At 37.5% G+C, this 22,537-nt stretch overlaps 1 protein-coding gene across 1 annotated transcript; it reads left to right on the forward strand.

Moving 5' to 3' along the window:
* Positions 1-8,794: 8,794 nt before the first annotated feature.
* Positions 8,795-18,972, forward strand: LOC107779072 (uncharacterized). The gene is made up of 11 exons (XM_016599412.2): positions 8,795-11,469; positions 11,655-11,894; positions 12,440-12,569; positions 14,521-14,673; positions 14,793-15,019; positions 15,107-15,176; positions 15,360-15,566; positions 15,990-16,228; positions 17,045-17,123; positions 17,203-17,343; positions 18,172-18,972. Exons 1-11 carry the CDS (start codon positions 8,972-8,974, stop codon positions 18,376-18,378), a joined length of 4,191 nt encoding a protein of 1,396 aa, XP_016454898.2. The 5' UTR covers positions 8,795-8,971; the 3' UTR covers positions 18,379-18,972.
* Positions 18,973-22,537: the final 3,565 nt, after the last annotated feature.

The raw sequence follows: 22,537 nt of genomic DNA on the forward strand, positions 1-22,537 counted from the left end.
GCAACAAAATATTGCAACCTTCGAAGAATTTTGCCCCGGATTTACACAAAGTCAACGCCCGATAAATGTTTGAGAGAATGATCGGGGCAAGAGTGTGATGTTCTTTGGTAGTGAGGACTTGTACGACTCTGGCTATACAAATATCAATCGTCCGCTCTTTGTTTGGGAAAACCATGATTCCCAGAAAAGTCACCATGAAAGCGAAGCGTTGGTAAATCCGCCAGGTATCTTTGTTTTGTTTGTTAGTAAGGCCCTTTTCATGAATTTCAAACCCATCTAGCTTTCTGAAACTTGAATATAGGAAGTTGAAAGAACAACACCCTTTGACAATGTTGCTTTTTCTGATTTGATTACTGATATTCAGAAGACCAAAAAATCGGTGTACAGAGGAAGCCTTTGGGAATATAAGATTCTGGTTTCTCAAATCTCTGTCAAAACCGGAATATCCAGCTATTTCTTCTAATGTGGGAGTAAGCTCGAAATTAGAGAAGCGAAAGACATTGTGAACAGGGTCCCAAAAAGTCACTAGCGCCGTAATCAAATCATCACGTGGTTTAACTTTCATAACATCTGTGAGAGCTCCCAAATACTATGACCCATTTTTTACCATCTCCTCCTAACTCATGCCACCACATCTGAAGCCAAAATAGAAACTCATCTACATCTGTGAACGATGGGTTTTGGATGGTGCTCATTTTGTACCTGTGAGTGATTTTAATTTAAAAAAAAAAACAAAATCAAGACTCAATTTGAAAAAAAAAATCATTATTATAAAAAAAATATTCATATAAAGAAAAAAAATGCTTCGATGAAGCAGATTTAAAGGCCGTTTTTACTAGCCAGCAATTTTTTTTTTTGAAAGAAAAAAACGACCAAAGGCGGTTGTTCTTGCAAAAATAGCCTTTCGGCGCTCTTTTGGGGACATTCGGCATATTTTGGACAAGAATGGCATCACCTTACTTAACACAATGACATTTACGTACCCATATTTTATTTATTTATTATCTATTTTCATATATATATTTTTAATTTTTTTTATTTTTTTTTTTAAAAATAGTTGGGCCCAATGTGGGTTGCCTACGTATCTCACATCCGGCGAGAATCAAACTTACGTAGTTCGGGAAAAAAAACCACTCTTAAAAGAAACACAAAATTTTTCTTCTTTTTTTCAAAATTTCAGTAATATTTTAAAATATTTTGGAAATTTTTTTTTTCCGGAAACAGCCAATTTTCTTTCTCGGTCCTCACGTTGATTTTCCTTTTCTAAATTTCCTATAAGCTGGTCAACATGCAAATCCAAACAAATGAATGCACAAGTAGCAAGTAAGATGCATCAGGATGGTCTTTTTATTTCGGGTATACTTGTCCTAGACAGACCCAACCCCATGTGTTGAGTCTCCGAAGTCAAATGCACATGATGCAAACAAACGTTCCTACTAGGGATCCGGCATGAAGCTAAATTATTCTAAGTGTAAAACCTGGGGTATACTGTTCTAGACCTGGCTTACCCAAGCGGACAGTTCGAGCCGAAATGGGGGCAACGTACCGGGAGCACGAAAGTCTACCCGGCCTAGTTACTTGACCCATCTTCGTTCTATTTGGTATGACTTCTAATAGAAAAGTGGGTCACGCGCACGTGTGCACCATAAATTCAGAAGACTCAGAAAGAAGAAGGGTTTCATAACAGTTTAATATATAGTTCAGATAATATCAAAGCGGTAAAAAGCAACATTTAGCACATTAGGCCCAAACATGTGAATAAAACAGATAATATATAAAGCCAAATATAACAATTATTCTAAGCTCAAATTCTTGAACCCTGAACCAGAGATTCTGGGTTCGTTCCCCAGCAGAGTCGCCAGAGCTGTCACACCTCCTTTTTCCTACACCCCGGAAAGGCATAAGGGAGTTTTTCTAATTAAAGGACAATTGAAACGGGATTTATTATTAAAGATTTAGAGTCGCCACTTGGGAGATTTATGGTGTCCCAAGTCACCGGTTGAATCCCGAATCGAGGAAAAGATTGACTATGTATTATAGTCCGCGAACCAGAAATCTGAGTAAGGAATTCTGTTAAGCCGGGATAAGGTGTTAGGCATTCCCGAGTTCCGTGGTTCTAGCACGGTCGCTCAACTGTTATATTTGGCTTAAATTATCTGATTTTAACAATTATGAACCTATGTGCAAATTTTAACCTTAACCGCTTTTATTCATTTTTAAAGAAAATTGCAACGTCATTAAAACAAGTCTTGAACCACGTCATATAAATGCACCCGTAGTTTTTGGACATACTTTAACATCGTTGGGATTTGGATTTGGGTCACATAAATGCGCACCCGAGTTTAGGGAGGTAATGTTATTAAAATACGCGCCTAAAGAGACTAACGCGTTATTATTTTGGGGAAGGCCGTGAAATTCGCTAAACGGCCCGTCCCGAAATCTAAGTATTTTAATATATACAATTATCGAGGACCCCGCAATTTATGTATTTTGTTTAGCGAGGCTCATCCCATTTTATTATTTTAAAGTGCAAACCTAGAGCAATCTATAGTTTTCTACTTAATTTGTCTCTAAAATAAAAGAAAAGCCCTAATTAATTTGTTACTGGACTGATGCAAACTAAGTAATATTTTTGCACCAACATCCGACCATTGGGCTCCGATGTGAGCCAAGCAGAGGGAATTTAAAACCAGATATACACCATAAAATCGGTCAAAACAGACCTTGGCCCAAGCCTAAATGAGAAAGGGGCCAAAATTGGCCTGGGTCATGCATCAATTATCCTGAGGCCCAAACGTTTAGGGACTAACCTGTTAAGCCCTGTCTTTTACACTAAATGGAATTTCAATTTAATTAAGAACACAAATATGATGAATCTACTACTAAAATTAACTAGCCAGTAAAATAAATTCAATGCAACATTAAACATGAGTTGGAAAGCAACTGATTTCAGATTTCATGACCCACGTAAACTGCCTATGATCACAATTTCAAACATGGTGCATACTAGTTCAAATTTTAAATTCCCTACTATGACTCATTTTTATTAAAATGCTGACTCATGAACTTTGATTAAACACTAACGTGACCACATATGAGAATTGAAACTCGAGAATTAAGGATGTTGGACGAAAATGGATTGCCTAAATTAACCTTACGAATTACATATCTCATATCTACTTTTAAATTTCTGATTTCGAACCCACGCACAACCACTCAAACTCAGAATTATAGATTAACTCACATCATCACTACTAAATATAAAGCTCCCATGATCAGAAGAAGTATCACACTACTTTAACAGTCTACAACCTAATTAATCACAGCTTGAAAATACCATTTATACAGATCTAGGAAAACCAGAAATTAACTATACTAATATAAACTATTCTGTTAGTCCATCATGGAATTATTACAACGAATACTCAACTAAACTCATATGCATTTCTAAATATCTAACACACACTTAACGGTTCAAATGCACAAACTTATAATTAACAGTCCATCAGTACGGTTATTACAGTATAATGAAACCAGTAAATCAACAATAGGCCTCACTTCAACAACAATAAGTCTCCACTTCATTCATTTTCAACTGGATATTTACATACATCAAGTTTTAGGACATGTACCTGGTATGTAGAACAAAAAAATGGGGTAAGCAATCAGCAACAGCAAACAACAAAATACAGCAGCAGAAAGCCCAACACAATAGCTTCAACACCTCAATCCAGAAATCCCAACAACACGGAGAAAACCAGTAAAAATGGAGAAGAAAAATAGTCCGGAAATCTCTCTTTGTTTTCTATTTCTAGCTTTGAACTCTCTCTGGTGTTCTTCCACTCTCAATATTTCAGAAAATTTGGTTCTATCTTTTTTACTCTCTCCAAAATGAATTCTGTCCCTGTATATCCAGTGTATCCAAAGTGTATATCGAGTGTATACCGCTCTCTCCGTCCCCTTCTTTTTTCTTCTCAGCTCCCTTAAATGGGCATTCAATTAGTGCATTTTCCACTACCAACTTAACTTTTCATTTCTTTAATCCTCCACTCCATTATCCACTCAATTATCCACTAATTATTTAATCCATTAGTGCAATCCTAACCCTACTATCCACTAGAAACTTCTTAAGTAGGTAAACCCTTGAATTACTTGTATTAATCAGTTCTTATTGACACAATTAAACAAGAACTTAATACCAAACTTATTGAACTAATCCTACTTATTTTGACTGAGTGAGTAACGAGATACAATTTCATAGTCTTACAACAAGCTGATACCACAATTATACGAAACAAATCTATAAAACCAAATCTTAAAAAAACAACAGTGAACAGAAATAATTCATACCAAAGAACTGATCGAATTTCAAATGAAATTGACCAGAAAAAAAGAAAAAGAGACGAGGAAGACGAATATTAGAATAACACTGATGAAAATAAACAAAAACTAGGAAAAAACTCACTGGATAGGCTCGAACTTGGATTTGGCACTCTGAATCAGCCCAAAATAATACCAAACGTTTGTTCCTGATGCAGAACAAACGAGCGTTATTGTTTTGTGATGAAACAAGTTTGAATAAGCCTAGAAATCCAACCAAACGATCTTTCATGCACTGGTCGGAATTTTAAGGTTCTAAGGCTCGAACTTAGATTCAATATTCGAGGAGTTCTGGATACATTCGAGGGAAACTAATGATATATTGGGCCTAAAAGGGTTGTGGAGGTTGTGTGGTATTAATTTGGGAGGGATTGGAGTCGGCGCCGCCACCGGAGAAAGTTAGGGCGGCACTAGGGTTCATCCTTTTGAATCGATATTCGAAGGGATTCAGGCATGTTCGAAGGTAAAGGGTTACGGATCCGGAAAGAGGGGATCGATGGGGTTCTGGTTGTGTTAGGCGTTTATATACTGGGGGGGGGTCGAATTTACGACGTTCGATCAAATGAGATCAACAACCAGGATGAAGGGGAGGGGCTAAACGTCACTGTTTGGTTAAGTGGGGGTTGGATCGGTTCTGGAAGCGGGTCGGGGTCGGGTTCTGGGCGAGGTTCTTGATCGTTCGATCACATTAAATCAAAGGTCCAGATTGAGACACCTGAAACGACGTAGTTTGGTTGAAGCTGGAGATGGACCGGGTTGGGAGAAGGTCTGGGCCGTTTTTTGTGGTATTAATTTGGGAGGGATTGGAGTCGGTTTTTATTTGGGCTGGGGATTCTTTTGGCCCAAATTTGATTTCCTCCTCTTTCATTAATTCTTTTTCTTTTCTTTCTTCTTTTTTCTTTTAAAAATTAAACTTAAAAATCCTAAATTATATTATAGAAGACCTAAATTAGCTTAAAATATTAATTAACTTTAAATAACACCTATCACAAATAATTAAACACTTAAATTAAAAGAAAATCACACAATTTGACCAAAATACAAAAATATGTTATTTTTTGTGAATTTTCAATTTTGTAAAACACCTAATTATTAATTAATTATAAAAAACGTAAAAATCAAATCTTAAATGCAAATGCTATATATATATTTTTTATTTTTTTATTTTTGATGCATTAATAAAATTAAACATGCACATAAATACATGCAAACAATCAGGAAAATCACACAATAATTCCTAAAACGACACATAATTAAAGCCAAAACCTAATTTTGGGAATTCTTTTGGAGTAATTCGTATGAGGCAAAAATCACGTGCTCACAGTCCCATCTTACTACGTTGTGGTGGTGCTACTGGCACATATACAGCACATCCGAAAATTCGTAGATGAGCAATATTTGGTTCATGACCAAAAACTAATTGTGACGGAGAATATTTATTATAATGTGTCGGTCTAATACGGATAAGTGATGCTGCATTCAAGATAGCATGGCCCCAAGCAGTAGTGGGCAATTTTGTTTTCATAAGTAGTGGTCTTGCTATCAATTGCAGGCGTTTAATAAATGACTCTGCAAGGCCATTTTGAGTATGAACATAAGCTACAGGATGTTCAACTTTTATCCCAACGGATAGACAATAATCATCAAAAGCTTGAGATGAGAATTCTCCAGCATTATCAAGGCGAATAGCCTTTATAGGATAATCTGGGAATTGTGCCCTTAATCGAATTATTTGGGCTAATAGCTTTGCAAACGCCAGGTTGCGAGATGATAGTAGGCACACATGAGGCCATCTTGAAGATGCATCTATTAGGACCATAAAATATCTAAACAACCCACTTGGTGGGTGAATAGATCCACATATATCCCCATGTATACACTCTAAAAAGGCGGGGATTCAATACCAACCTTCATTGGTGATGGTCTAGTGATCATTTTTCCTTGATAACAAGCAACACAAGAAAATTCGTCATTTGTAAGAATTTTCAAGTTCTTTAATGGATGCCCACTGGAATTTTCAGTAATTCGTCTCATCATTATTGATCCGGGATGGCCCAAACGGCCATGCCAAAGCACAAAAGTATTTGAATCCGTAAACTTCTGGTTTATGATAGAGTGTGCTTCAATTGTACTAATTTTTGAATAGTATAAGCGAGAAGATAAAGTTGGTAACTTTTCTACAATGCATTTCTCGCCAGAAATATTCTTTGTAATACAAAGATATTCCCTGTTCATTTCATCTATTGTCTCAACATGATACCCATTTCGGCGGATATCTATAAAACTCAACAAGTTTCTTCGGGACTTGGAGGAGAACAATGCATTGTCTATAATAAGTTTTGTTCCCTTAGACAGAAATATTATGGCTCTTCCGGAGCCTTCAATCAAACTTATATTACCAGAAATTGTTGAAACATTTGTTTTTTCCTTATGCAAATAAGAAAAGTATTTCTTATCGTTGAATATGGCATGAATTGTTCCATTATCAATAACACAAATATCTTCATGATTTGTCTTTGATCCAAACATAATTTGAGGGTTATCCATATTCTTCAAAATAACACAAATAAAATATATTATAGTAAACATCACTATCAAAACATAACTTTTATTTATGCACAATAATTACATAACCATACTATCTATTACAAACAACAAAAATTAAAATATTTACATTTCTACAGATTCACCACTGATTACATGACTTGTTTCTCCTTCCGGGAGTGCAAAGTAATCAGCTACATCCAAATGCATGAAGTCTAAATTATCTTCAGAAATAAAATTTGCTTCAGCATTTTTCTCTGTCTTCTTTAGGGAGGCTTGATAAAGCTCAACCAGGTGCTTTGGCATACGGCAGGTACGTGACCAGTGCCCTTTTCCTCCACATCTATAGCATGCATTTTCTGCATTTGGCGCTTGCACCGCTTCATGCTTTTGTTCCTTCCTTTTCCACTGCTGGTGGTGAGGAGGGTTCTTTGGTGCATTATTATTACCATGATTGGGGTTTCTTCCCCGACCACGACCATGACCACGACTGGGGCCACGACCTCTTCCACGTTTAGCTTGGTGGAAGTTCGTCTCATTCACTTCAGGGAATGGACAAGAACCTATAGGTCGGCTTTCATGATTTTTCATTAATAGCTCATTATGTTGCTCTGCTATAAGAAGATGTGAGATAAGTTCAGAATACTTTTTAAATCCCATCTCTCGATATTGCTGCTGCAGGAGCATATTCGAGGCATGAAAAGTGGTGAAAGTTTTCTCCAACATATCATGATCAGTAATATTATCACCACATAATTTCAATTGGGAAATAATTCTGAACATAGCAGAATTATACTCACTGATAGATTTAAAATCTTGTAGCCTTAGATGAGTCCAATCATAACGTGCCTGTGGAAGAACGACCATCTTCAGATGGTCATATCTATCTTTCAAATTATTCCACAGTATGACCGGATCTTTAATAGTGAGATATTCCATTTTCAGGCCCTCATCAAGGTGACGGCGTAGGAATATCATTGCTTTGGCACAGTCTTGGTTTGATGTCTGATTTTTATCCTTGATGGTGTCTGTCAGACCCATCGCATCAAGATAAATTTCAGCATCAAGCACCCAAGACATGTAGCTTTTGCCTCATATATCTAGGGCTACAAATTCAAGTTTAGAAATATTTTACATTATTTAGGAAAAGAAAGTTCTTACCTCTAATATTTTCAAAGTATTTGCTCGAGATGTCAGAGTCTCGTACTGATAACGTGTTATAAAATAAAGACTATAAAGTAAAGACAAGTATAGAGAGAAACTAATATATTATTCGAATTCAAACTGATGAACATAATGAACTGAAATCTCTTCTATTTATAGAAGAAAGGAAGCTACTGTGTAAGCTGCTACTACAAGTTGCTGTGTAAGCTGCTATTACAAGCTGATGTGTAAGCTGCTATGCAAGCTGCTGTGTAAGCTGCTACTGCAAGCTGCTGTGTAATCTGGTACTGCAAGCTGCTGTGTAAGCTGGTACTGCAAGCTGCTGTGTAAGCTGGTACTGCAAGCTGCTGTGTAAGCTGCTACTATACCAGATATGGATAATCTTCTACTGAGATCAATGTTTATCCATAATGGAGTACTGAATAGATAAGCTTATTATACCTGGTATGGATAATCTTCTACTTAGGGTAATGTTTATCCATAACCGGGTACCGAAGTGATAAGCTTCTTCAGGAAGCTTATTTCCAATAGAGTACTAAATGGATAAACATATTTACGGTGGAGTCCCATATGGATAAGCTTCTTCAGGAAGATTATTTACAACAGAGTACTAAATGAACATCCATAATATAATATATTTATAACATAATTTTTTTAATAATTTATATTATTTCTTAAATAGGATCCTAAAAACGGCCTCCAATCCACCAACAATTTCAAACTCCAACCTAAACACCCTTACCCCGCTCTCTCTCTCCCTCTCTCTCTCTCTACAAAAACCCATAAAACTATTCTTAGCATTTATCCAAAAAAATAAAAAAACCATAAATCCCCAAATTCGCGATTTTATTCACACCTCAAAACCCTTCATCACCATCGGATTATGTCGTCGGCAGCCGCCGCGGCAGATTTTCATTCTCCGATCAGTTCCTCCGTCCAATCATCTAACCCTAACTTTGATCCTAATAGCTCTAAGTTCGATGCAGGCTTTGATTGCAAACCGGGTTCGGGTCGATCAAGGCGAAAGCCGAGACTTGTGAAGATGAGGAAACAATCGGGTCCTCAAAATGTGGACCCGAATGATTTGAAGTTTAATCGGGTTAAGCCGGTAAACAATGTGAGTTTTGTATTTGGTGCTACTAGTAAGAGTGATTCTACTTTGAATACGAATTTGGATAATTTTAGTGCTGTTTTTAGTGCTAATAATAGTGGTTTTGCTTCGAACTCGGGAGCAGAAATTGGCAATGAGGGTTTTGCGTTTGGTGCTGGTAAGAATTATTATTCGAATTTGGAGAATTTGGGTTTTGTTTTTGGAGCTAATAATAATATGAGTAGCTTGAAATTTAACTCTAGGAGCAAGAACGTGGATCAAATAAATAAGAATAACTCGGGGTCTAATTCGAATGTGTTGAATGAGGCACCTGCTTGTTGTGAGAGCGATAGTAATATAAAGTCAAGTTTGGAATTTGGGCAGAGGAAGTCTAGTGGCGATGTAGGGAAACCACAAGTTGATCAGGTCAAGGTCAAGAAACTTGATAATGTAAGTTCTAGTTTTGTTGTTAATGAATTTGAGTCAGCTACTGATTCAAAGCTCGAGCAAAGCGAGTCTCATAAAAGTGAGCAATCAGGTAGTTTCCACTTTGAGAAATTTGCTAATGGAAGTACATTGCAATCGGATAAATTGAAAGCTAACTTCGTGTTTGGTGCTATTAGACCTAACTTTGACTTAGGGAAGGGAGTGAGTAATAAAGATGGAGCAGAATCTCAGGGTCCAAAATTGACTGGCATGTTTGCTTTTGGCAACGGCATCGAAGGAAAAAACAAAGTGAATGAAAATGGAAAGCTTGCTGAAGATGTGGAGGATTTTAATAGTGAGAAGACCCAAAATCACAATGGTTTTTGGAGTGCTCAAAAAAGTAACTTGGGTGCTGATGGGAAGCTCAAGTTTGCTTCAAGTAGTAGGAACATTGTGGAAACTGATTTACCAAAAAGCCCCATTTTTAAACTCTCTGATGAGATGAATTCATTGAACATTGGCCATTCAGCACATGTTAATGTTGCTAAGAAGACCAATAACATGAATGAAAAGTCACGTGTCGACATCCAGAATGTATTTGTGTTCGGACTTAACCAAAAAACATCAAATGTTTCAACTGAAAGCACCGCGCGTAATCCTTGTGATCAGCCCAAGGATGTGAATTTGAAAGATCATGGTAGTAGCTGTGGTGTTGATAAAGCTGATACAACTGATGGCGAACCAAATGCTAAGAAAGCTTGTGCGCCCGAAATTGGTGAAAGTTTTGCTAGTTCATTAAAGGGAAACAAGGACAAAAGGATGCCTGGAGAAACGGTGCATACAAATGCTAAATTTGGTCTTTCCAGTGAGCAAATAAATTCATTTTGCTTCTCAGCAGGAACCTCTGGGAAGGAAAATCAGCCAATAAATTTTAACACTATAACCGGTACCTTGAATGAATTACTGCAGAATAGTCTATATAGTGACATGGAGAGGGATAAGATCCCCTTTCCATTATTTACACCAGAGGTTTTTGGTTCCCAGCACAAAGTTGACGCCGCGGAAGCACCTCCTGGCCATCAAGATGAGAAAAAGGAAGAGTTCAGCTTTCGAAGCACACCATTTATACCTGGGACGCCCGTTTCTGATTTTAGTGCATCTAATTCTAATATATCGTTTTCTTTTACTGCTAATTTATTTTCCGGAGTAAATGATAAGTTGGGTTGTGGAACAAGTAGCAGATTGAGGAACAAAAAAGTGAAAAAGAAGTCATTGAGGCAAAGAACCTTGGCACAGCAGTTGGCTGGGCAGACTGATTCGTCTAATGAAGGCAGTTCTACGCACAATAATGAGTCTCCTGGATGTTGTTCACCTATGGATTTTTCACCATATCAGGATACAAATTCTTCAACATCTGCTGCTTATTCTACTGGGGCTACTGAAACAAAGGAGGATGTGGTTGCTCCCAAAGAAGCACCTGTTTTCAATGAGTCTCAGAAGAAATGTGGAGAAGGAAATGAGAAATTTTCTGGGTCTGATTCTGGAAAAGACTCTGATACTCGGAGAGATTCTAATTCCTATACTTCACCCTTGGCACAAGATGGGTTATCATCCATAAGGCGCCAATATAGGAAGAAATACAAGTTGAAAGTTAATAGTGGTTCAAACAACTTAAATCACAGGAAAGTCGAGTTTTCGTCTGATGCAGTTCAACATTCTTCCTCTGGTCGCAATTGTTCAGTAGACATCCAAAGCGGAGTTAAATCTCATGTGCGGAGTAAAGGGATTCATGTGTCCAAAGCTGATGAAGATCATGGGAAGCTGGGCCTCACTGATCGTGAATCTTGTGAACAGTGGCGGATCAGGTGCTAATATCTCAGAGGCTCTCAATTGTGAATTGCTATGCCTTGACAAGATTTTTTGCTTTTCACTTTTGCTGCAGTAACTTCATCCTTCTGGTTGTTTCCTGGCTTTTTCTCGAAGTATCAGATTCTGGCATTAAACAATATGAAATTGTCCTTCATACTTACAAAGATTTTATCTGTGACAGGGGAAACCAAGCCTATAAGGCTGGAAATCTTTTGCAAGCTGAGGATTTCTACACTAAGGGTATCAAATCAGTCTCTGCTACAGAAATTCCAGCCTCTTGCCTGGAGCCTCTTGTGTTATGCTACAGCAACCGAGCTGCCACGCGAATGTCACTTAGAAGGATGAGGGAAGCCATCAGTGATTGTTCATCTGCAGCTGCTTTAGATTCTAACTTTCTTAAAGTAAAACTAAGAGCAGCAAAGTAAGGGCTCTACATCTCGCAACTGATGTCTCTTAGTTCTTGATAACTTAAGTATTTGAAGAATCCTCGCTATCTAATACTGATAGAAACGTCTTGTAATATGGTCATAGTCTTCTAGCTAGACAATTTTACTGTGCGATGACAACAAGTTTGACCACTCTAATTATCTATTGAATCTCTGTATGCTAATTTTATGATAAATTATTTTTTGAGTGAAATTATGTGAGATAGCTGGAATTTTGGTATATGCAGAAAATCGGGAATATGCTCTTTAGTGAGTCCTTGATCAGACATCATTTTCCCTTTGAGAATATTGAATAGTTCTCTTGTATTTGAACTAAAACTGGATGTGTTCTTCCAGATGGGGCAAAGAGATAAGTGGTGAAGAGGTCCAACTATATACGATGTCTCATAATTCTTGATTTTAAGTTTAAGTATTTGAAGTGAATGCTGCATGTTCTTTTATAAGACTGTTATCTTTTCTTTCTTGTTGAGTGAATTATTTATTCAGGAACTTATATATCTTGACTATCTCTGGATGCCAGTTGTTATCTGGTTCTTGGTGAGGTTGAAGAAGCAATTCAATATTACAACAATTGCTTGGAATCAAGAATTAATTTGTGCCTGGATAGGAGAATTACAATTGATGCAGCAGATGGCTTGCAAAAGGCACAGGTGACCAATTTTTGCTTTTCCCATGGAGTTGATGCTCTAACCATTCCAAATCCTTAATTATTTCTTTGTATGCGAACTCTTCTGAGTTTTAGTAATTCAAAGTAATGTGAACCAGTACTTCTCTATGTGGCCTGAACTTGGCATGACTTGTTGTCATATGCAACTCTACTCTTTCACGTATGAAACACTTCTTAATCAACATGCTAGTCAAACTAGGTTAATCAAATTTGAGCGCAGAATGTCTGCAGTATTGCCAATTAATTGATTTAAAATAGTAAGAATACTCGAGGTGCGCGATTATCAAGAAAAAGGAAAAAAAAATAATAGTAAGATCTCTGCTTAGGACCTTTGTCCAAAATGCTTGTGGTTCAGTAAGAGATGCTAAAATAATAAGATCGGTAGCTGCTGTTAATGAGTTCTATTGGGGTTGTGAAGCATGTGCTGGTTCATAGATGTAGTTTCAGACATTCAACATTGTTGACAAGGAACTTGGTTTCCATCCTTTGTTTGTAAGATTTCTCTAAGCAGAGGCAGAGCCATGATTTGAAGGTTATGGGTTCGGGGTTCTAATATTTTTAAGTTACTGAGTTCCAAATAATAATTAGTACATGTTTAATGAATTTCATAAGATAAATACAAAGTGTGGACCGATGCTACTGGATTCGGCCGAACTAATGGCTAGCTCCGCCCCTGTCTCTAAGCTAAGCTACACCGATCATTCTATACAAATTTCTGCACAGTATTGTATTTATTGGCACAAAGTCTGCTAGTGTCACCAGCATTAGCTAGTTGATTAATTTTTTTGATAAGGTCTAGTTGATTAATAAAGCTCTGCCATTAAAATTAGCCAAGACACTAATAATATTCTTTTTTGAGGTGCCCTTCTGAGTGAAGGTAGTAAAGAGATTTTTGATGAGTACATGGCCCTGATTTCATGACACTGAAAGAAATAGTACAGTGTGACCACACAGTCATCCGATTTTGATGAACTTTACTAGTTTTTGCTAAATACTTTTGAGCATATTTGTTGGGCAAAATTATCAAGAGGGAAATGCGGAAGTCATGAAGAAATGTTAGGAATAGCTTCTTCTTTTTCTGTTAATCCTCTTTAGGTAAATCTGCTAAATGAAAATTGGCCCTACTTTATAATAACTTCTGGTTCCTTTGGAATTTTCCTACTTTATTTTTTGTTTTATATTTGTGTGAATCAACTGTCCTACTTCTGGTTCTACCGTTTCCATGCGTGAAATCAGAGCATATCTTAGATGGTATCCTGGTTTATAAGCTGCATTGGATTTTGATATAACGATATGATTTGGTGACTGTCATAGTTACCGTATCAGGATATAACATGTATTGAGATGGCTGGGGGGATCGGATAGAAAAGATGCATAATCAATTTAAAATACAGAAAATAAATCTGTGATAGTACAGAACAAAAACACCTCAAAGAATAATGAAAATATATTTAAAGCCTTTGACATAGATTTATTATCCATCTCCAAGATCAATATCAAAATCATTACCATGAACCAACCTGGATTTGATGCTACCCCTGTAAGTTCAGGATCGATGAACCTTGTATGTCGTACGAGAATTCTAAGATACATATTGGAACTGTAAGATACGGCTCTCTCTCACACACTGAATAAACAGTGGCATAACATATGTATTGTCAGGGCCTTGGGTTGAGTTGCATGGTTAGGATATGTATTTTATATTGTTCAATTTGACAACTTCTTCTTCTCCTCGAGGAAGGAAAAGTAAAGAACAATTTGCAAAGCTGATAACCCTGGATTGGGTTCTGAGCTCCTCCGTGATAAAAGTGGCACAGTGCACGAACGAGAAAGGAATGTGCTAAATGGGATTACTGCAATTTATTTGCTTCTTACTTTCTTTCTTTACAATCTTATTTTTGTGAACTTCTGGTTTGGTTATTTATTGGTGGCAGAAAGTATCTGAACATATGCATCGGTGTGCTGAACTTTTGCAACAAAGAACTTCAGATGCAGCAAAAAATGCACTTGGAACTATCGATGAGGCCTTGTCTATCAGCTGCTATTCAGAAAAATTACTTGAAATGAAAGGAGAGGCTCTTTGCATGGTTTGTGCTATTATAAATTTCGAATATCTTTTCTTTTTTAACTAGGTAACTTTTGAATCGTTCAAACTTATAGCTACTTGGTTCTGAATTATGTGTATCATTACTTTAATATTCTACAGCTGCAGATGTATAATGAAGTGATTGAGCTGTGCGAGAATACTCTTGATATTGCTGAAAAGAATTTTACCTCTGACTTCGCAAACTTGAATGATTTCAATTGCAAAAGCTCCTCTATGAAGCTTTGGAGATGGCGCCTCATGTCCAGGTCGTACTTCCATCTTGGAAAGTTTGAGGTGGCTCTTAACTTAATTGAGAAACAAGAGGAAGTGGTTTCTGTTGGGAAAAGGTAAATTCGAACTTCTAGAAGCACTTTCAACTCTCTTCCTCTTCTTGATTTCAGGGATGATATTGAGAATTTTGCTCTTCTCTGTAGATCTGGAAACATGACCCAGGAATCATCATCTGCTCTAGCAGCCACTATCCGTGAACTTTTGTGTTGCAAGGTATGCCACCTGTTATTTAGGTATCTCTCTGGTAATGGGTTGACCAAAATTACTGATCATTATTTCTTCGTCGGTGTATTTTTAGAATTTAACTGGTTCTTGCTAGTGGTTCTTACAGTTTGATTCTGTGTGTCAACTACTTGCTTTTCTGAAGAAGTTTATTGTTTTCCTCTCCATATACAGAAAGCAGGAAATGAGGCATTTAAGTCTGGAAAGTATACGGAAGCAATAGACCATTATAGTGCTGCTATATCCAGCGGCATTGAGTCGCGTCCTTTTACAGCTATCTGTTTCTGCAATAGAGCTGCTGCTCACCAAGCTCTTGGTCAGATTGTTGATGCCATTGCAGATTGCAGTGTTGCCATTGCCCTTGATAAGAACTACTCAAAGGTTTGTTTGCGCAAAGGTGTTACCACTATTTAAACACTAATCAACAATAAGGATGATTTATTGTGTCTCCACTATTTAAACACTGATCAACATTAACAACACAAGATTTTTCCGAAATTTTAGTGTTTTTTCAGCTTAAGTTAACATGCCCCTGTCCCTTTGTGGAGAATAACTTGAAAGGTAAAAATGGTAGTAGTACTTGCCAAAGTTGCGGTATCAGTTTAGATTGCAAGTCCTCTCAGTTGTAGTTATCATGGATGCTCTACTCTTGATTCAGACACAAATTTAGTGTTGATATTTTATAGGAGGGCTGCTGCTCGAGACTCTAACATAGTTATGCTGTCCATACTGCCACAGTTATATTAGTTATTTGTGTCCGAAATTGGAGTTCTACCTAATCTGATTGGTTTCTGAATTTGGCAGGCAGTTTCAAGGAGGGCTACCTTACATGAAATGATTAGAGACTATGAGCATGCTGTAAATGATCTTGAGAGGCTCATATCCCTTCAGGAGACTCAATCACAAGAAAGGACTCGCCAGTCTGAGACGCTAGATAAGTCGAATGGAAGCAGTGCTAAAGAAACAAAGCGAACTCGTCGACAACTTTTGTCAATTCAGGAGAAGGCTAAAAGAGGGACGCCATTAGATCTTTATCTTATCTTGTAAGTTCAAATCTCCTAATTACTGTTGAATATCTTCATAAAAGTGCCGAGGCTTGCCATTCTTTACTTGGTTATTTAATATTCATCATTTCCAAGTCGAATGTCCTTGTTTCTTCAGTCCTTGTATTACGTAACACTTCCAAATGAAAGATTTCTTTTCATTGTACTAGAATCATGTATTATCCCCTGTTTCTTATACTTGAAATCTTTTAACGTAGTTCCTTTACTGTTCTTATTTCACCTTTTGAGGTCAAATTTTAGTCAAAATTTTAAGTGTAATCTTGCATTATTCATTACTCTGTCCGCCCCAAAATATGTCTCCACTATATTTCGAATCAAATCCCACAGAGTGGTGTCTGGAAGTAGGAAACATTGTGATAAACATTGACGGGATGATCCTAAAGATGCTATTTCATGAAGGAGCAGGCCTTTGTGACATAGAGAAAATAGATACTACCATCTTTGTATATAGTCTGTGAGAATGCTTGTTCTGCTTTATGTGGTTGGTACAGTACTTTTCTGATATAAAGCGTGCATTAACTTCTTGCATTTGATGTTGTATACTTCACATTTTATGAATAAGTTCCCTCTGTTAAAAACTATTACAAGTTGAGAAACCTAGTTCTACATTGACATCTACCAGATTCAAATAGTCAATGTTCTGACTTGAAGATCATCTTGCATCTGCTAGATGATACTCCGGTGTTGTAGTTAGCTGGATCTCTATTCTATACCTCTTGTAACCTTTGATCCTTGAACATCTGCGAAATATTCTCTGCATTTTAGATGTTAGTGATCTTGAATTCTCTCTGGCAGGGGAATCAAGTCATCTGATACGGAATCTGACATCAAGAAGGCATATAGGAAAGCAGCCCTCAGACATCATCCTGACAAGGTCCAAGTCTTAAGCTTTTCGAAGTTTTAGAGGTTAAGTTAATAGTTGCTAGTGTACTCATTTTATATTGTTTATGTAGGCGGGTCAAATTTTGGCAAGGAGCGATGTTGTGGATGATGGAGGGTTGTGGAAAGAGATCTCTGAGACTGTTCGCACGGATGCTGATAGGCTATTCAAATTGATTGGAGAGGCATATGCTGTTCTCTCAGATTCCGACAAGGTACAGTAACACATTAAATTTTCGTTTGTTATGCTCAACAATGATCATATGCTTCTCTGGTGCTCTGTGAGTGTAATAGTTTTCTAAAACTATATCTCATTGAGGCAAATCTGATACCTACATCCGCACCCTCATCGGATACTGCACCTTACTCCATGTAATGTCGTTTTGAAAAGAAATTCCTAGAATAGTACAGTATGATTTTGTTACTTACTAAATAAAACAGTAGTATGATTTTATTAAGTATGTCATTTGTTGCAGAACCAACTAGGAAAAGACCTAATATAGCTCATATTCGTCAATCAGAAGAAATATCGTACAACTGTTTGGTTCAATTTAGAGATGATTGGTTGTGAAGTATTCTGGACATCATTCTTGGGAAAACTCTATCTCATTAATATATAATTCCCGTTCCCTTCATTTCCAATGTAGTGTCATTCTTTTATGTGCAAGATTCCATTTTGGTCATTGTGACTTCTCTGATACTCCCTCCTCTCTTTTGTATGACCTACTCTTGTACAGTTCAGGAGCTGGAAAAAAAGAACATTTGAATGAATTATACTATGATGAGAATGTTTGAATAATATTTTAATGAATTTGGTAAATATATCTTAAAGTAATGGTTGAAAATGTGGAAAAGGAATAAAAATGTCACTTTAGCAGTATTATATAATAAACCTTTTTTTTTTTGTCTTTGCCATGTAAGGAAGGATATCATATTTTTGGGACAAACGAAAAGGGAAAGTAGGTCAGATAAATTGGGAGAAAGGAGTATTTTTTTTGCTATGTGAGTAAGTTGGTAAATTTTATATTATTTCCATGTTGCAGCGTTCAAAGCATGATTTAGAAGAGGAAATGAGGGATGTTCAAAGGGACAGTACGAGAAACAGTGATTCTTACTCTTCTCCATTTGAGAGGACCAACTGGTCTAGGAGACAGTCTAACTTTTACAGTTCTCCATTTGGAAGAAGCAGTAGCAAGCGCTACGGACAGGAGTACTGGAGAAGCTATGGAGAATCACATCCACGATGGTAAAAGACATGTATGCTTATGGTGCTTCTACATATCTCTAGAACTAGAGATGGTGCCTGCAGCCCTGTACAAAGATGAAGCTTTGTTAGTTCATCTCCTGGTTGTCCAGTGGAGCTGTCGGAGGATAATTGGCAATAAGAGCTGTATATTTATGAATTTACTTGCAATCAAGACATGTCATTGAAGAAGTTGCACAGCTGTGGTTTCTGTTGAAAACGTGTATTCGCACATGCAATGTTGCAAGGCACATTGCAGGATGTTCACCGACTCTGGTCGAGGAAGATGGAAATGCTTATTTCCTTGAGCCCGTAATTTCATATCACGGAAACACTCGAGTTTGAGTAGATTCGTTCTGATAGAGATCTACAGGTGTCTGTGACACGATGTATTAGTAATCCCTCAAATGGCAATTCAACCGTCATTTCAACTGGTTGATATTGAGAATAAAGTTCAGACCAACTTTCTAGAGCTGCTGCAAACTGCTCAGCCATGAGAGAATTTAGCGTAAGTTTCAGTTGCATGCATGCAGCAATTATCTCAGATGTATATTTTTTTGTAATTATGCTGCTCATTCTGGTCAATGATTATTTTGGAAAATTGAATGGTAGCCTTCTTTTTGTTTTAATCTTTTGGTTACCTAAGGTCTTAATGTTATGTTTTAGGAGTTACTGCTGTCTGATTCTAATCCCTTATGGGACAAATTTTGGATTGTTCGTGTTACGAAATATTAAGTGCGCATGGTAGTTCAGGCAGGAGACAAGAGGGGTTGCTCTGATGTGAGTTCGAGTCTCCCAAGAGCAAGGTGGGAAGTTCTTGGAGAGAAGGATGCCGGGGGTCTATTTGGAAACAACCTCTCTATCCCAGGGTAGGGGTAAGGTCTGCGTACACACTACCCTCCTCAGACCCCACTAAGTGGGATTATACTGGGTGGTTGTTGTTGTTGTTGGTAGTTCAGGCAGGACATGGTGTGTTGCAGATTTTCGAGGACTTAGCTCTTGATATGGAGGTGTGGAGGTCGAGCATTAGAGTTGTATGTTAGTAGGTAGTTGAGTCCGGGGTGAGGCTAGTTTGATAAGGTTGGTCTTGGACTGCTTGTGGTTAATGTTGTGGTCGCACTATCCTTGTGTTTTTCATAGCATCAGGCCTTATTTCTAGTTTTGCTTATGATGCTGTCATTATTTCTTTGGTTTCTGTTTGATGGTACTGATATATTGTCCCTTCTCTTCTATTCTCGTTTTATCCGTTTTTATAAGAAGGTATAAGATATATTGCCCCTTATCTCGTTTTTATACCACCCTTAATGTAAGGATTATTGAGTACACATGCATTAGTGAATTTCTACATGTATTCAAGAAATTGACAATCATTATATATATAAGGGATTACCATCAGAGGATAAGCCTTTTATTTATTTTATAAGTCATTCTCTATCAAAGAATTATAAATAAAGAGTTAAATTTCTAAATCGAAAATTTATTTATATGTAAATAACAAGGAAGTCCAAAATGAAAATCGAGAGCCAGAAAAAACTGGAGCGAATGGAAGAAATGCGACTTGTAAATCGCAACGATTAAAAGCGACTTATATCTATCACAATGGTAAATGCAACTAGGGTGGCAAACTGGCGGATTGGACCGGATATGAGACGGGTCAAAATCGGTAATGCATGAACGGATAAATTATCCGACTCAACAATATTTTATACGGATAAAAAATGGGTTAACCGGCTGACTTATTGAATATGATCACTTTTGAGAGAATTTCTAGTCTCCCAAACTTGAGGAACCTAATTTTAGGCTTTACAAATGTAAAAGTTAAATCAATTAGTTATCCATTGGTTATCCATTTTCTAAACGGATAATATGGTTCTTATTCATATTCAACTCATTTTTAAAAAGCTAATTATCTAATATATTTTTTAATAGATAATATGGGTGGATAACTATTTTTTTGTATCCATTTTATCACCACTAAATGCAACTATGCATACCATTATAGATCGCAGTTGGATAGTGAGACTTACACCGCATCAAATAAAACGTAATCGCTGAATGCGACTTATAAATCGCATCTGGACACAAACTTGTAAAGAGAGACAAATGCGATTCATAAATTGCAATTTATAAATGCAATATATACATCGCGTTGGTTAATTGCGATTTAAAAATCGCAATTGAAAACTGTGACACCCTCTGGCAATTGCCTTTATCGTCCTCAATCCCTTGTTAAGTTACATATAAGAAGGGCAAAAGGGGAAGTGGCATTTGAACCAGAAGACCAAATTACTAGAACCAATACTCAAATTTTTCTCCAATGGAAAATATGAACACATGCACAGTATAAACTAAAACTAAATAAGAGTATATTCATACAACAACAACAATAACAACAACAACAACAACAACAACAACTCAGTATAATCCCACTTAGTGGGGTCTGGGGAGGGTAGTGTGTACGCAGACCTTACCCCTACCCTGGGGTAGAGAGGCTGTTTCCAAATAGACCCCCGGCATCCTTCCCTCCAAGAACTTCCCACCTTGCTCTTGGAGAGACTCGAACTCACAACCTCTTGGTTGGAAATAGGAGTATATTCATATGCCAATTTAATTTGGTCTTTTCCTGTTTAATACCACTAAATCAAACCATATACATATTGATTTGATATCTAGCTTACATTTGATTTTTCGATTTTTCTGAACTCCCCTATGTTTGATTTTTCATGAATTTTTGGTGGCTTTCATTTACCAAATCGTAGTCAAACTCTATTATTTAATTGAGCACGACGTGATCTGCTAGTCGCTATCCTTAAAAAAACAAGTGAAATTTCTTGCCTAACTCCAAGTAAATGCACAAGTTAAAAATGCCAGAGACTACGGATAAAATATCCCCTAATTTTTATTGTTCATGAGGTTTTGCCTAGAGAGATTTCGAACCTTTATCGTGTGCGGATTTACATATAGTTTAATGTTATTTTTGAGGACGAAGAGAATGCCGGACGAGTAGAGGTGGAGTATGGTGGTCCCGTTGTACAAGAACAAAGGTGATATCCAGAGTTGCAACAACTATAGGGGTATCAAATTATTGAGTCATACCATGAAAGTTTGGGAGAGGGTGGTGAAAGTGAGGGTGAGGAGGACGGTGTCTGTATCCAACAACCAGTTCGGGTTCATGTCGGGTCGTTCTACCACGGAAGCTATCCACCTTATTAGGAGGTTGGTGGAACAATACAGGGATAGGAAGAAGGATCTACACATGATGTTTATTGATCTGGAGAAAGCGTATGACAAGGTTCCTAGGGAGGTTCTCTGGAGATGCCTAGAGGTTAAAGGTGTGTCGATTGCTTACATTAGGGTGATTAAGGACATGTATGATGGAACTAAGACTCAGGTTAGGACAGTGGGAGGCGGCTCCAAGCATTTTCCGGTTGTTATGGGGTTACACCAAGGATCTGCGCTCAGCCCTTTCTTGTTTGCTCTGATGATGGACGCACCGACACACTATGTTCAAGGAGAGTTGTCATGATGTATGTTATTCGCTAATAACATTGTTTTGATTGACGAGACGCGGAGTGACGTTAACGAGAGGCTGGAGGTTTGGAGACAGGTCCTTGAGGCTAAGGGTTTCAAGTTGAGCAGGATGAAAACGGAATATCTTCAATGCAAGTTTAGTGCTGAGCCGAGCCGAGCTGAGGGAAGCGGGCATGGACGTGAGGTTTGGATCGCAGTTCATTTCTAAGAGAGGCAGTTTCAAGTACCTTGAGTCGGTTATCCTGGGGAGATCGGCAAGGACGTTACACACCATATAAGGGTAGGGTGGATGAAATGGAGGTTAGCATCTGGAGTCTTGTGTGACAATAAAAGTGCCTCCGCTACTCAAAGGCAAGTTTTATAGAGCGGTGGTTAGGCCGGCCATGTTGTATGGGGCAGAGTGTTTTCCAGTTAAGAACTCACATACCCAGAAGATGAAAGTAGCAGAAATAAGGATGTTGAGGTAGATGTGCGGGCACACTAGGATGGATAAGATTAGGAATGACGATATTCGGGAGAAGGTGGGCATGACTCCTATTGATGACAAGATGCAAGAGGCAAGGCTCAGATGGTTCGGGCACGTACAGAGGAGGAGGTGCGAGCAATTGGCGTTGGTGGGTACGAGGAGGTAGAGG

The sequence above is a fragment of the Nicotiana tabacum genome, chromosome 16 (genome assembly GCF_000715075.1).
Source record: "Nicotiana tabacum cultivar K326 chromosome 16, ASM71507v2, whole genome shotgun sequence".
NCBI lineage: Eukaryota > Viridiplantae > Streptophyta > Magnoliopsida > Solanales > Solanaceae > Nicotiana > Nicotiana tabacum.